The sequence below is a fragment of the Muscardinus avellanarius genome (assembly GCF_963383645.1).
Source record: "Muscardinus avellanarius genome assembly, chromosome: 2".
Taxonomy (NCBI): Eukaryota; Metazoa; Chordata; class Mammalia; order Rodentia; family Gliridae; genus Muscardinus; species Muscardinus avellanarius.
Window position 1 is genome coordinate 105,087,364 of NC_137787.1, and position 16,780 is coordinate 105,104,143.

The window sequence follows — 16,780 nt, forward strand, 5'->3', positions numbered from 1 at the left end:
TCCAGTACTGTCCATGCATCAAAAAAAAAAAGAAAAGAAAAAAAAAACGTAAAATAGGTAGGATTGGCCCAAGAGGTTCTTTGCCAATGTGTATATATTAACATATATATTACTTAAAATGGGACAAACTTCATTAGGCTTTAAATATATAGATATATAATAACTAAATCACCACTACAAATCTGTTCATTTTAGATTAATGAAGAATAAAATTAGAATCACTGACAACTAATTTTCCTTAAGACTTTAGTATTATATGGCTCTTTGAAGACTCAACAGTCTGTCCTTTGTCTTGACTTCCATTTTGTTCTTTACCTTACTTTGTTATGTAAAATAAAATTAGAGTACCTGGTTCTCAGTGATTTTGTCTCTTAGTAGGACAATATGCACTTGAGTCAACTATTCTGTGCCTAAAATGATAAAAAAAAGGACATGACTATAAATAATCCAGTGGCTTCTCTTTCCATTGCTGTGATCCCTGTGTAGCTAATAAGAAAGCAGTCTTATGCCGGGCGTGGTGGCACAAGCTTCTAATCCCAGCATTCTGGAGATTGAGACCTGAGAATCTCTGTTCACAGACAGCCTCAGCTACTTAGTGAGGCCCTCCACAAATTAGTGAGACCCTGTTTCAAAATAAAGAATAAAAATAGGGTAGGGGGTGTAGCTCGGAGGTTGAGTGACCCTGGGTTCCATCCCCAGACTTGCAAAAAAAAAAAAAAAAAATCAAAACAAAACAAGAAATAAAGCAGTCTTGTGACTGCCATGCCATAGCCCAGTCATAGGAGATGCTTGTATTAGAAAATAACCTTCCTTATGTTTGTTATACCAAAATTTTAGTGACAAAGAAAATCATTTTTGAATATTGTACTATACTTACAAATATTATGTATCAATCAAAATAAAATAAAATAAACCCAGGTGTGGTGACACAGGCCTATAATTCCAGCCACTCAGGAGACTGAGGCAGGAGAATTGCAAGGTTAAGTTCAGTCTGGGCAAATAAGTGAGACTTTGTCTCACAAAACAAACAAACAAATAAAGAAAAAATATCTTACTGTCCTGGTGATCTCTGATCTTAATTATTTACCAAATGTTAAAGAAACATATAATTGCTGAAGATAATTCAGTGGATTGGTAGCAATCAAAGACCAAAATCTTTGTCTTGGAATGTAAGTTCAACCCAATTTTTACATAAATGGTAATTTTTTAACCTGATCAAAAATATAGTCTGAGTGTGGTGTGGTGGCAAATGCCTGTAATTCAATTACTCAAGAAGCAGAAACAGGAGTATTATATTGCAGGTTCAAGACCAATCCAGTTACAGCAACCTAAGGAGACTCTCAACCTGTTTCAAAACAAAAAATAAAAAGGGCTGGAGGTGTAAAATACTCCTGGATTCAATTCATAAATTCATTTAGTCTAAACCAATCTCTTTTTTAAAATTTTTTATTGGTGCATTATATTCATACATCATATTGGGGTAAAAACTTGTGTGTACATACATGTACACATCACCAATTTAACCCCTACCCAATTCCCACCATATTCCCTCCTCATTCTCCCTTCCCTTGCTTGGCTTAGGGGTTGACTTCAATATCTTTTAAGTACATTGCATGTTATAGAGAATTTCCTTCTTCCTCCCTCCCATCCCCTCATTTAGGTTTTCTTCTTTGCTACTCTATAAGATTTCCTTTTTCATCTAGACTTCCTCCTATGACCTATTTCTCCTTAGTTTTCACATATTAGGGAAAGCATCTGATTTCTTATTTTTTTTGTGACTGACTAATCTCACTTAGCATAATGTCCTCCAGTTCTATCCATTTTCCTGATGATGTAATTGAGTTTGTTTTTTTTAATGGTTGAGTAACATTCCATTGTGTACATATCCCATAGTTTTGTAATCCATTCATCTGTTGATGGACATCTTGGTTGGTCCATAGTTTGGTAACTGTGAATTGTGCAGCTATGAACATAGATACATATGCATTAGTTTGGTAGTTTGGTTTCCTATCTTTTGGGAGATACCCAGAAGTGGTATTGCTGGATCAAATGGTAGATTTGTTCTCATTCTTCTGAGGATTCTTCATACTGTTTTCCAAAGTGTTTGCACTAATTTACAATCCCACAAACAATATTTTAGAGTTTCCACTTCTCCACATCCTTTCCAGCATTTGTTATTGTGTTTTGAATGATTGCCATTCTAGTTGGAATTAGATGAAATCTCAGGGTAATTTGATTTGCATCTTTCTGATTGTCAGTGATGTTGAGCATTTCTTCATGCATTTATTGGCCATTTGAATTTCTTCTTTTGTGAAGTGTCTATTTAGTTCTCTTGCCCATTTTGTTATTGGATGACTTGTGTTTTTAGTGTTGCGTTTCCTGAGTTCTCTGTATATTCTAGATATTAGTCCTCTGTCAGAGGGGTAGGTGGCAAAAAATCTTCTCCCATTCTGTTGGCTCTGGGTTGAGGTTCTTGACAGTTTCCTTTGCTGAACAGAAACGCTTTAGTTTCATGCAATCCCACTTATTGATTCAACTTTTAGTTTCTTGTGCCTTTGGGGTCTTGTTCAGAAAGCTTTTATCTTGTCCTATGTGTTGCAGTGTTGGACCTATGCCCTCTTCAAGGAGCTTCAAAGTCACTGGTCTAATTTCCAAGTCTTTGATCCATCTTGAATTGACTGTTGTGCAGGGTGAGGAAGTGGGATGAATTTCCAATTTTCTGAATATGGTTAACCAATTTTGCCAAGACCATTTGTTGAACAGGCTATCTTTTTTCCAGTTTATTTTTTTGGTCCCTTATTCAACCATCAATTGGCTGAAAGTGTATGGACTTTTTTCTGTGTCTTCTATTCTGCTCCATTGGTCTATGTATCTGTTTTTGTGCCAGTACCATGCAGTTTTTATTACAATGGCTTTGTAGTATAGTTTAAAGTCAGGTATTGTGATTCCTCCTGCATGGTTCTTGGCTATACAGGGCTTTTTGTTATTCCCAAATAAATTTAAGGACTGATTTTCTATGTCTGTGAGGAATGATCTTGGTAGTTTAATGGGCCTTGCGTTGAATCTGTAGATCACTTTTGGAAGGATGGCCATTTTAATGATATTTATTCTGCCAATCCATGAACATGGAGGATATTTCCATCTTCTAAGATCTTCTTCAATTTCTTTTTTCAATGTTTTATAATTTTCTTTGTAGAGATATTTTACCTCCATGGTTAAGTTTATTAGTAAGTATTTTATTTTTTTGTGGGAGATCCTCAGTGGAAGTGTTTTCTGAATTTCTTTTTCAGTGGATTTATGGTTGGTATATAGGAAAGCTTCTAATTTTTTAAGATTGATTTTGTATCCAGATACTTTGCTGAATTTGTTGATCAGTTCTATAAGCCTTTTGGTTGAGTTTATTGGGTTTTCTAAATATAGTATCATGTAATCTGCAAATAGTTAAAGTTTGAGTTCTTCTTTTCCTATTTGTACTCCTTTGATTTCCTTTTCTTGCCTTATTTCTCTGGCTAGTCTCCAGTACTATATTGAAGAGAAGTGGTGATAATGGACATCCTTGTCTTGTTCCTGTTTTAGGGGGAATTCTTGAAGTTTTTGCCCATTTAATATGATGTTGGCGGTGGGATTATTGTAGATTGCCTTTATATGTTAAGATATGTTCCTTCTATTACAATTCTCTGCAGTGTTTTTTTTTATCATAAATGGATGTTGGATTTTATCAAATGCTTTTCAGCATCTATTAAAATGATCATGTGATTTTTGTCTTTGATTCTGTTTACATGATGAATTACATGGACTTAGATATTGTTTGTTTTATTCATCTTTTCTATGTTATTTTTTATACCCTTGCACCATAAACTCTTCCTTCACACTGTCACACTCAGTGGGAGGTTCTAACATCAAGGAATATTTATTCTGTCTTTAAAGAGATTCTGAGAAAAATTTAGCCTTCATTTGATCTTGATCCTAATAGGAAAAGGACAAGTTTCATATTGCTATAACCTTCCCTCTGCTTAAAACAGATGGAATCATTTTGTTAATACTTTGTGAATCACTACACTTCTCATGCAACTGTCTTGTTCTTTGCATTTGCAATGAGTGGCAATAAAAGACTATGTTCTTTTAAACTCTTCTTGAAATAGTTATTAATTACATTTCACACACACATACACACACACACACACACACACACACACACTCACACACACACAATGAAAGAACATCATCCCCAATTAAAGAAATGTGCCATTTCTATTTTTCATAACCTAAATTTACCAGTTTGAATCCAACTTAGAATTAAAACCTTAGAAATACAATATTAAAGTTAAAAATAGCAGTTCAAAGAGATTAGAGTATGAAGTTGTATTTTTATCCTTGGATGTTGCCAGTATGAGTAAAGGATTGAAGGATTTTGTTTTGAAAAGTCTGTTAGTCAAGGACAAATTATCATTTTGAAACTTGTGCAATATTTTAACCTATATTTTAAAATAATTTATTTGTTTACCATAAAATGATTGGCTTATTCACATTTTGTCCAAACTTAACCAATAACTTCAAAAATTGTTTTGAAAATGCAACAGATTGCATGTGATTTGGAAAATTATGTAATTTTAAATTAAGGAAATATATTACCTTAGCACTTCTACCAGGCTTTAAATTGGATAGTTCTACTTTAAAAACCTAACAAGATTGAACTTTTACCTTAAAAACTAATAATACTCTTCAATTCACTCTAAACGGTCTGTTGATTGAACACTTTTATATTCTAGTAAGCCTTTAGATATCCTTTTCTATCTAGAAAATAGGAGTCCTTCTGACATAATAGCTCAGACAACATAGCAATTGTGTATAATCCATATATATTTTCCAATTAAATTTCTGCATTATTAGCCAAAATGTTTTATGTACTTCTCCACAGAACTTTGAACTGTAAAGAAATATGTCTACCATAGCTTAAACTGAAATAGTAAAATGAATATTTATTATTCTAGAAATCTAATAAGGTTTTTTCTCATTGTATTTCTTTTAGTATTTTAAAATGCATTGTGCTATTTTAAACCTACAAAAATCTCTGTGAATAATATAGGCTAATATTTTACCATGATTAATGATTGAGAAACTAGGTCTTAGAATTTTCATATTTTGCCTATGCTCAGAGTGAATTCCAGACTCAGAATTTGGTATTTTTGCAGCTTAATATTAAAGGTTGAAGTTAATCTTTGGTATCATGTCCTCTGTGAATCATAATATTTGCCATAAATTCCCAAGCTTCAAAGTACAGTGTCTTTATGTAAACTCAAGTCTTTTAAAGTTTCCTCACTTTAAACTTCACCTAAGTCTATTTTCCCTGAAAAGGTCTAGTTCAAAAACATTGGCTTTGTCCTACATGTACCAGAAATGTGCTAGGCATAGAGATTCATGCTGGTTCTCAAATATTGGACAAACTATATCAGTATCACCTGGGGCACTGGAAAGAAAATAGACTTCATTCTTAATGAGGGAATTAGAATTCTAGGCTAGAGTTCGTGGACATGTACAGTAACTAATTCCCTACTTTTTTTATCAAAAGGAAAAATTGTAGAAATTAAAATAAAAAACTATACCCTCCAAAACAAAAAATAAATAAAATGCAAAATTTTAAAGGACTAAGAACACAAACTTTGTTGCAGGACAATGCAGATCTGGATTTGAGTCACAAGATCACTGTAAAATGTTATTTAACAAGGAATGGAGAGGAGTCTTGATTAAATAACTTCCATGGCAGTTTATTTTTCTTATGTATAATATAAGCCTGTAATGGGTACTTCTTTCTCTAAAAATTAAACTCTGGTAGTGAAGATTAAGTGAGGTAATGAATCTTAAATACTTGGTTAGGACACAGAAGACATTTGGATTAGTTTGGTAGGGCTACAATAATTATCTAGTAGTGACTATGTGTCTTAAATAAAAGAAATGTATTTTCTTCCCATAGTTCTGGGAAATTCAAGATCAAGCCCTGCAAGGCTGTTGGCCTCCGAATGCTCTATTTTGGGCCTGTAGATGGCCAAGCTCTTGCTGACTCTTCATATACTAGTTCCCGAGGTGCATGCATACCTCTGGGGTATCCTGAGTGTCTGAGTTTCCACTTAATACAAGGGTACCTGTCACATAGATTCAGGACACACACTACTGGTTTCATTTTACTTTATTTACCTCTTCCACTCCCTATCTGCATACATAATCACGTTCTGAAATACTGGGGGTAAGAGAGTCAACATAAAATTTGGGCGTAACACAAGTCAGCACAGGACAACATTCAGTAAATGTAGTTGCTGGCAGTTGAGCTTGCTTTCCTACTCTCTCCTTTGCCTAACTTGCTGGTTGAACACAAGCCCTTTGTCTGCTCAGTTCACTTGTTTCTGAGAGGTTATTTACTTTAGTAAATCTTATTACCTAAAGGCTTATTTGTGAGAATTGGCTTGGGAGTCTGCACTGTTTTGTAAACATTTGCATAACCATGAAGGCAGAGGAGGCTGGGATATTCCCCTTGATCATTAGAAGATTTCTGGTTTGTAGTCCCACTAATGGTGGAAATCTTTTCAGAGTTGGGCATTTTGATGTTATTCAAATCCATCATGTGGACAACTCTACCTAGATAATTTGTGGTTTCATAAGAATCTATTTTTACATTTTTCTCTGTCCTAGAAAATAAAATAATAAACTGGCACTTTAGTTTGACATTTTAAAATCGTACCATGTTTTTCCACTAGAGGGAAAGTTCATGCTTTGTAATTTCTGTGTCCTTTCTTACATCTAGCTTTCAGATTTTGCAAACATATGTATCTCTGCTTCCTTTTCATGCTGTCAAAATTCATTTTCAAAAGAAGAATTTTTCTCACTGTTTGCTGAAATTCTCCTCAGTTAAAATGCCACTATGAGTAAGGGGACCTTCAGGAAATTCAGTACTTATTTTAGTGTTTGACATTTTTTAGGATTGTACATTTTCTGTTAAATTATTATTGTTTCCATAATTGGTTCTGATCTCTTTCAGAACCTTCAATCCTTGTAAATCACCTGCAAGACATTTCTAAACAAACTTGAAGAAATACAATGAAGTTAGATCTTTCTTGTCAAGTTGACAATCACTCTTTAGAAATACTTGTAGAAAGTGCAGCACATTTTTCTTTATTTGAATTGTTCAGTTTTAAGCCAAATTGTTACTTCATTTACAGAGCTTTTCCTTTAAATTTATGCAAAGGAAAATGATACTTTTATTTAGAGGATTATCATCAAAAAATAACAAAAAAATTTAATAGCCAACATAGGTCCTTCCCATAACTTTTGTTTACTAGTAAGGGTGAAACTAAGAGTTTTACCAGTTTGTCAATTAATCTTGTTTTGATATTTGCATTTGCAGGGATGAAGAACCAGGAGGCCAACTGGTTACAGATAAATTTCACATTGACTGGGATTCCGTCCTTGTTGACACCGACAATGTCATTATAGCAAGATTTGATGGCAGAGGAAGTGGATTTCAGGGTCTGAAAATTTTACAGGAGATTCATCGAAGGTTAGGCTCTGTAGAAGTAAAGGACCAAATAGCAGCTGTGAAGTAAGTGAGCACACATTTTTCTACTGCATTTTCTATATTGACAGCATAGATAAGTGTATTTCATATAATACTACCAATGGACCCAGAATTCCTATTCTAGTGATTGGGCAATTTTTTTTCAGTTAATTATGTTTCTGTAATACATTTTGTCAAGTACCTGTCATCTTCAGTGCTGTAAGAAGGAATGATCATGCTTCCCATCCAGAATTAGAATTTACTTCGGGAGACATCCTACACCACCATATTGATTTATAATCCATAGTGTCTGTTGTTTCACAGGTTGGCTACAATTATTTAGGTAGTTATCAGCTATTACTACCACATTGGCATGAAAACGTGACCTAAGAAAGCTTACAGATTCCTTACCACTGTACTTAGAAGTCAGCTAGGATATTGTTAAAGTACAGAATGTTGTTGTTGTTGTTGTTGTTGTTGTAATGGGTTCCTGGAAACCCTGCTACCTCCAGGCAACACTCCCAGACCTATTTTATCTTATTTTTATTTGGAAACAGGGTCTCTTAAGCCAGCGCGGCTGGATTCCAAACTGCGCAAATCTCCTGTCTCCGCCTCCCAAGAGCGATTACAAGTGTGCGCCACCACGCCCGGCTAAAGTCCAGATTTTAACCCAGTAGTATAGGAATACAGCCAAAGACTGCATTTATAATAAGCTCCTATGTGATACAAAACTACTAAGCCATCACTTTGAATAGCAATATTTTGGAATACACAGCCTTCAACATGAATAAAACCGTAGTCAATAAATCATTGTATGTTTGTGTGTTTGTGTGTATGTGTGTACGAGTGTAGTATAAATTTATATGTAAATTTTAGTCAAGAAGGTATAACTATATATCTTTTCTTTTTCATTACAGATTTTTACTGAAACAGCCATACATTGACTCCAAAAGAGTAAGCATTTTTGGAAAGGTAAATAGTAGAAATAGTACATCTATGTATCTATCTGTCCACTCACATATGCATATACTCTGTGTAGATTTGTACACATATGTATATAATTATCTTTTTCATCACACTTTAATTTCTCTTTATCATTTAAAAACCAGTATAATTAGTATTAAATACATTCAATCATTTGTTAATTGTGCAACTATTTCTAAAATTTATTTTTAATTAATTATTTTTATTGGTGCATTGTAGTCATAAATTTTAATGTATGACTTGTGGAGATGGGCATGGTGGCACACGCTTGTAATCCCCCCACTTGGGTGTTGGATTTTATCTAAGGCTTTTTTAGTGTCTATTGAAATTTTCATGTGATTTTTTGCAACTATTTGTAGGGCATCTTATTGGGGCCTGGTATTAGAAATATATTAACAACAAAAAATAAAAAAAGGTCTTATTTTTATAAAGTTTATCTTCTAGAGAGTAGAAATGGATAGTAAACAAAAATAAAAAGTATAATTTCATATAATAAAAGATATCATAAAAACAAGCAAACAAAAAAATGATTGGTCAAGATTATGTGAGAAGGTCTAACATTAGTAGATTGAGTGGTCAAGACAGGATTCTTTAATAAGATTATATTTAGGACAGTATCTAAATGATAGTTAGCTGGTCAACCAAATCTCTTGACACTGTATGTTCTTCTGTGAAGGAACACAAATAATCACATCCTTATAAAAGACAGATGCAAGCTTACAAACTAAAAATGACTGTTATGCATAATTATTTCTTCCTTGCTCTCTGCAAGATATTTACTTCTTACCACAGTAGCTACTATGCCAAGTTCAACATCATTTTCATAATAGGAAAAAAGACCACACATTGATATTTGTGGAGCTCTTGGTTTCTGTACCTCACTGGGCCACATGCTCTAAAGATAATAAGATGAAAAGAAGGAGACCTTGGACTTATGAGGGTAGAGACAAAGTCTCAATGTTCATGGACCTAAGCATATATTTTCTACATTTCATATATGAAGCTAGAGATCAGTGACATGAAGTAACTGGTGATTTTACTGCAGCATATCAATTTTAGTGGTGAACACTGACAGGTAGGTACATAAAAAGCCACTTAGCAAATGAGTAAAACATAAATCAGCACAAATCACCACCACTCTCTCCCCCCTACTTCAGATGTCTTCAGTGCCTTTATTGAAGTCTATTTTTATGTCATAATACTCAGAGTCAAGGAAAACATTTTGTGTACAATACTCACCTAGCATATATGTAAATAATGAAATGAGAGCACATCACTCATAGTAAATATGTTAGCAAAATAATGAATATGTTTCAGAAAGTGATCATTTCAAAGAAATGGAAATTTTAGATAGACTAAGAAATGTGCGACAGTATAACAACTTTGTCACATGCATGGATAAATCTTAGAAAATTTTGCTAGAGTATGATACTGCACATTTAGGTGAAGTATCTAGAGTTGTCAAATTATGGAGAAAGAGGGGAAGGGTATATGCCAGTGGATGGGGCAAGGGGAAAAAGAGAATTTTTTACTGGGTATGCCATTTCAGACTTGCAAGATGAGAAAGTTCTGGGCATTTATTTAATGGTATTTGTAAATATAAGCTTGGTGCTTCTGAACTATACACTTTAAAATATCTAAGACAATAGACCTTAGGTGTTTTTCACACACACACACACACACACACACACACACACACACACACACACTATGGCACATACTCAGAAAGCATTTTACTCATTAGTGTTCTTATGGAAAGATTTACAAAGGATTAAAGGCATTACACTTCAAGGACCAAATGAGCTATGCAAACCATAAAATTTAAAGAGGATTCAGAAGGTTTTAAAGTGTCTCATAAAGAAAGTAGAACATGAGCTTTCTGGTAAAAATCATTCTAAACACAGAGAGGAGGAAGAAAATCTCGTGCAAATACTCATGTCTGTAAAGAGAGCATGTTTGGAGAACATGAAATAAAGTCACTGACTCACTGGATAAAGCTTCGAGGTTAGGCAATGAAAACTAGAGGAAGACTGGGTATAGACTTTAGTGGATTTTCCACATCAACTAGGAATTTAGATCTTAGACTATAAACATGAAGAAGAACTTTAAACCTCATATTTTAGGAGTTAAAAATCTCACATTATCCTGCATGGTGGGTAATTGTGTTGGCGGTTGATGAACTTTGGGGCAATTGACTCTGACAACCTATAAATGGTCTGATATAGGCTATAATTTATTTTTAAAGTAACAAATTCATTTTAAACAGAAAATATTCTATTTAAATAAACAAATATGTACTTATTTATAAATGAATTATGAATTAGAAGTTGACTTTCAGAATAAAGAAGGAATGTTGTTAGTCTAAAGACATAGTAGACCTTGGATTCCCCCTACCCCTCTTGAATTTCACTTGTTTCTTTCATTACAAATGAAGTTATGCTAGACTCAAGATGGGTTAGGAAGTAATGTCCTTTTATTTTTTCTTTTATATCATGTGGAGAAACTTACTTTACGTTTTAATTAGCTCATAAAGGCATCTGGGTTCATTGCTTGCTTTGTTAGAACATTTCTAAATTAATATTTAAATTTACTTAATGATTAAAGGGTTATCAAGATTTTTATGCTTCTTTAGATTCACTTTTGGTACTTTAAAAAGGATTTTTTTCATTACATGAAACATTACCATATTTTTTAAAAGCAATAATAGTACACTCTTTTTTTTTTTCAAAAGAATATTAGATTTTTTCTCCTTTTTAAAATTATCTACTATATTTTTTAATTTTTTTTAATTCTGAAATTAGGGTGCAAGAAGGTTGGTTTTCTCTGAGCCCCTTCCTCCTTGCTCTGTTTCTGCTTCTTCAGGTGATCATCCCTCTCTGTCACCTGAAATAATTAAATTAAAATTTTATTAAGTCTTTTGATAATACTTTGAGGAGAATTAAAATCTTCACAAGATAAGGCCATCATACAACATACAAAGTATGTCTCTAATTCTTTCTTTATATTTCCCAATAGAGTTTTATATTTTCCATTTGGTGAAATATCTTCCCTATAATTAATTTCTAGTTATTGCTTATAATTGTGTGTTTTAATTTTTGTGTTTCTGGTATCTTTATGTCTACTATTTTCTTACTGGTTTGCTAGAACACTTGAAAGATTTTTGTTTTTGTTTTTGCAGTACTAGGGATGGAACCCAGGGGCATTCTACCTCCGAGTTACATGCCCAGCTTTATATTTTATTTTATTCTTTATTTTGAAACAGGGTCTCACTGAGGTGCAAAGGATCTCAATAAGTAGATAAGGCTGTACGCGAACCCAGATCCTCCTGTCTCAGCCTCCGAAATGCTGGGATTACAAGCATGAAGTTTTTAAAAATGCTGTATTTAGTTGTCAACAGATCATGTGTTGCTTAGTCATTGTTGGTATAATTTGATTGAAGACTTTAAAGGAAGTTTAAAGTTTGAAGTTGTAATGATTTTTCTCAGAACCTAACCTCAAATAGCATAATTTTTAATCATATGAATTTATTAACATTTTATAAGTCATGTTGTGGTGTTTATATAACTTTAAGCAATTATATATAGCTGTTAGAGGTAAGAAAGCTGGAAGTAAAATTTTTCTGAACTGTTATGTTCTTTAAAACTTAATGTATGACAAAATTAAAAATCATATAAGCATATAAGCATAGTTCCTATATTACTATGATTACAAAGTCAATATTAAGGGGAAATCAAATTAACTTATGCAATCAACATTTATTGAGTGTATACTATGGTTATAGCATTTTTTGAGGTTCTAGATGTGTATCAGTCACAAAAAGAAAAAAGTTCTTTTTTATTGAACTTATAATTTGATGTGGATAGTTAATTAGAGCAAATAATAACAATAAATATATAAGATATCATGGGATAATAGTGTAATTCAGAAAAATAAAGCTAAGAGGCAGAGGAAGATTTAAGATTGGAAGTGAGATGGTAAATTTAAATCAGAAGTCTGAAAATGTCTCCTCACAGATCAAGCTTGAGTTAAGACAAGACAGTATGAGGAGGCAAAGAATATGTTTATCTGGGGAAAGTAATCCAGTCAAAAATATGATGGAATATGGAAGCTTCTGAAAACTTTACTGCTGGAAGTTATGGTTCGTTACTTTTAGCTTAGTATCTTTTCATTTGAGAGAGGACTTTACAGTTTGATTCCAGCTTGAGTTTCTTTTAGATTTTAGATGCATAAAGCCTGTGATCATGAGAAGTGTGATAAAACACAAGTGATTTTACATATTAAACAAATTTCTAGAGTAAATGCAGAATACTAAAATGCAATAATTGTGTTATTCATAGCATATTTATAAAATTATTTGAAATTAATTCATTATACATGACAAGTCATGTGGTTCAGAACATATCACACAAGTCTAGGTATGTAGGAAGTACTTGTTTATCCTTTCCTAGTTTTGTCAGCGTATCTTTTGTTTATTGTATTCATGATGTCAGTTAAGGAGTATACCAAAAATGGGCCTATAAAAATATAAGTCCTAAGTAAATAGCCCTGTAGACTCCAACCTCTGCCCCTCAAAGTCTTTCTGTTTACTAAATTTTATTTTTTATATCATTGTTTAAAGAAAAAAGTCTCAGGAAATATTGCTATATTGTAGGTCCATGAGATAATATTTTAGAATAATAATATGAATTTGTTAACATTTTATAGGTCATGTTGTGATGCTTAGCAAATGGAAGTTGCAAAACAACTGTAATCAATGGAAAAATCTGATTATTTTCTTGTAAATCACAAACACATTGGCCCATTGGGAGCTGAGCATCCTACAACTGACTATTGGGTGCTTTTGATCTACATGAAATAAAAAACTGCCTCTAATTAACTAAACCATCTATACGATCAGCTTCAATTTCAGATTCTAGCTGATGATGAGTTGTTTTGAAAATTAAAATCACCATCTTTATATCTAGCTAGAGCTTGTATCTGATTCTTGCCCTCTTCCAGAACATATTTTCTAAACCCTCTTTCATGATCTACTCTTGCACTCAGTGAATAAATATAAAATGCTTGAGAGGAAGGTAATTAAAATTTAATTTATTCTAATTTCTGTCAGTGTTGATTTTCTTTTAAAAATAGAAGTTATTTCTCTAAAATAAATCAAATTAAAACAGCAGTTTGGATTTGATTTTTAGATGCTACAGAAAGAATTTTATTCCACAGCTTTCACTATCATTAAGTCTTAGAGGGTATTTAGTTTCATTAAGTCTCAATTTTTCATATATTGAAAAGTAGTAAGTCACCACTCCTGTGTGGCAGCAATGATTTATACCCCTACCTTTACTTTAGAGTTTCAGGGGCTATCAAGTATTCATTAAGTATAAATTATAATTTAATTGTCTTGTTTTTTTTTAAGTTTCACTAGTCAAGGAGATGCTGACAGATAAGCTGTTTCTGTTAATCATTTTTGTTATATGATTATGCTATAAGAATTTGTTATTCAAAATGTGAACCAGCTGCACATGCCCTTGAGAGTTTGTTAGAAAGAAACATACTGCCTTCTCTCAGTCCTAAAGAATTAGAATCTTCATTTTTGAGAAGTAACCAAGTGATTTAAAAAATAATTCATATTTTGTATATTTAAGATAAACAGTATGATATTTTAGAATATATAGTGATCACAAAGTAATTACTATATGATATAGTGTATGAGAATTTCCATCATATAAAATAGCTACTCAGTTTTTGTTTTTGTTTTTGTAGCAAGAGCAGCTAAAACCTCATTTGGCAGGAGTCCCAGTCACTACAATTATTATCTTTCTCTTATCTATAGGCCATGTGTTGTACATTACATTTCTAGATTTGATAAATTTATATATTTGATACTTTGTATCCTTTATCTCAATTTCTACCTCCTCATCCTACTCCTGATAACCATTGTTTTATTTTCTCTCTATATTTGAACTTTTTGTGTGTGTGTGTGATGCAGGGGATTGAATCAAGGGACATTCTACCTATGAGCGACACTATACTCTCAGCCATTTTTTAATTTTCATTTTGAAAGTTAGTCTTGCTAGGTTGCTGAGAGTCTCACTGTAGAGCTTAGGTCATTTCTATGTCTTGGTTATTGTAAATGTTGTTGAAATAAACTTATGAGTGCAGATTTCTTTAAGAAATGAAGATTTCATTTTCTATTCGTTTAAAGGTCCTATTGGGTTATAAGTTAGTTCTACTTTTATTTGGAAAACATTAAATTGTTTTCTGTAATGACCACACCAATCTATATTACTACCAAGAGTGTACAAGGGTTGCCTTTTCTCCAAACTTTTACAATATCTATGATCTCTTTTTTAAGAAAGCTATTCTAGCAGATATGAAAGGGCATCTTACAGTGACTTTGATGTGCATTTTATGATGAAACAACTGTTGGTCATTTTTATGTTATTTTGGGAGAAGAATCTATTCAGATCCTCTGCTCAATTTTAAATCATGTTATATTTTTTCTTGCTATTTAATTTTATGTTGTTTCTATAAAAAAATATTTTTTTGGTGGTACTGGAGTTCCTGGAAGCCCTTCTACCTCCGGGCCACACTCCCAGACCTATTTTTACATTTTTATTTGGAAACAGGGTCTCCTAAGCCAGCGTGCACCGCTGGCTTCGAACCTGCGCGATCTTCCTGTCTCTGCCTCCCAAGCGCGGGGATTACAAGCATGCACCACCACATATTAAGCCCTTGTAAAATATATGGTTTGCCAAAATTTTCTAACCCATTGTCTGATATTTCACTTTGTTGATTGCTGCTTTTGCTGTGTAAGAAAACTTTTAGTTTAAATCAGTCCCACTTACTTTTGCTTTCATAGCCTAAATTTTTGGTAAAATATCCAAGATATCATTGCCAAGACAATGTCCGATTCTGCTGTGCTCTTTTATAGGAGCTTGACAGATTCAAGATAGTCCATGTAGGTTTTTCTTTTCATTTCCATTATTGTGTATGGTGTAAGATAAAGGTCTACTTTTAGTTTTTGTAAATGGAAGTGCAGTTCTCCTAACACTATTTACTTTTTATTTATTTATTTTTAAGTTATAGGGAATAAAGTTTATTTTGGCAGATAGTGTTAAACAAAATTAAGTTGCATACATTAGTAATATAACTCAACATCCTTAATTTGGTAGTGTGACATGTTTTCTTGCTTTCTCTTTGTTCTGCTAAATCACCATACCTAAACTGGTTTATAAAACTGATATGCTAAAATTTAACTTTACTGTTTTTTCTTATGCTCTGATTCCAAACAAAACTTTCCATAAGCTTCTTCAGTCTCTGGGTCCATTTCATCATCAATATCATCCAATATGGATCACCAGCCTCTGATAAATCCGTTGCATTTTCTTCATAATCTGGGAAAGAGTCCTTGCTTTCAAGTAACTCTTGATATTTCTCTTGGTAATCTGGATCAGCTGCAGTGAAAGGAACACCATCAGATGTTTAAAACGTTGGTTCATTCATGAAGTAGTTAGGATAATTTTCAGGTGTTGCTTCCCTGTATGTTGAAGTTGCATGGCCTCAACAAGCTCCAAGAGCATCTGTGTTACATCTCTGCTACAGTTTTTATCTAGGACATTTGCAATTCTCTGCGTAATTTCTTCCATATCAGTTTCCTTTCTCATTCCAAGCATCTTCTAAAATTGATCCTGTCAACTTCAGTAATTTTACTGCACAAATTGTCATCCATAGAGTTAAAGAGGGCATTCAGTAATTCCCACAGTCCAACCTGAAGAATATCTGTTCTTGTAACTTGTCCATTGGTTCCCTTGATCTCTAGGTTAAGATAAAGTTCTCCCAGGAAGAATACAATGCATGAAATCGGTTTCGAGTCACTCCCATCCCCTTTTGCAGATTTAACTTCGTATTCAGTCCGACATCTTTGAAGTTGCAGTTGATGGAAGTTGCCACTCTGTGGGCTTATCGTCAGGTGGTGAGACAGGTCATTACACAGGCAAGCTCCCATGTAAGAGAAATGGGGAAGAGAGGTGGTCTGTTGGTAGATGAGTTCCACAAGTTCTTGCAAAGTATCATCTGTTGTAACCCAGCCATTCAGCATCTCTGCAAACTGTTCAATTTCAGTTTCAAAACTGCCAGGCTGCTCTGTAAGATGATTAAAAAAAAACCCTGAACATATTCTGGTATAGTGGGATAATCTTCACAACCATCCTCATAGGATTCTGCACCTGGAGCCCGATCAAAACCTTCGGACATGCT

At 33.2% G+C, this 16,780-nt stretch overlaps 1 protein-coding gene and 1 pseudogene across 6 annotated transcripts in view; one reads left to right on the forward strand and one right to left on the reverse strand.

Annotated features, from left to right (window-relative positions):
• The window catches only part of DPP10 (dipeptidyl peptidase like 10), a gene marked incomplete at both ends in the record, with an annotated part of 1,533,989 nt that overhangs the window by 1,506,557 nt on the left and 10,652 nt on the right, over window positions 1-16,780 (forward strand). For all 5 annotated transcript variants that reach the window (XM_080690187.1, XM_080690189.1, XM_080690186.1 and 2 more), the window contains 2 exons: window positions 7,397-7,591; window positions 8,464-8,518. In XM_080690187.1, the coding sequence (XP_080546313.1) occupies window positions 7,397-7,591; window positions 8,464-8,518 (250 nt within the window). The remainder of the gene's footprint in view (window positions 1-7,396; window positions 7,592-8,463; window positions 8,519-16,780) is intronic.
• On the reverse strand, window positions 15,783-16,777 carry LOC308279852 (polyadenylate-binding protein-interacting protein 1-like; annotated as a pseudogene). Its single transcript has one exon. The product of its transcript is annotated as a polyadenylate-binding protein-interacting protein 1-like (transcript).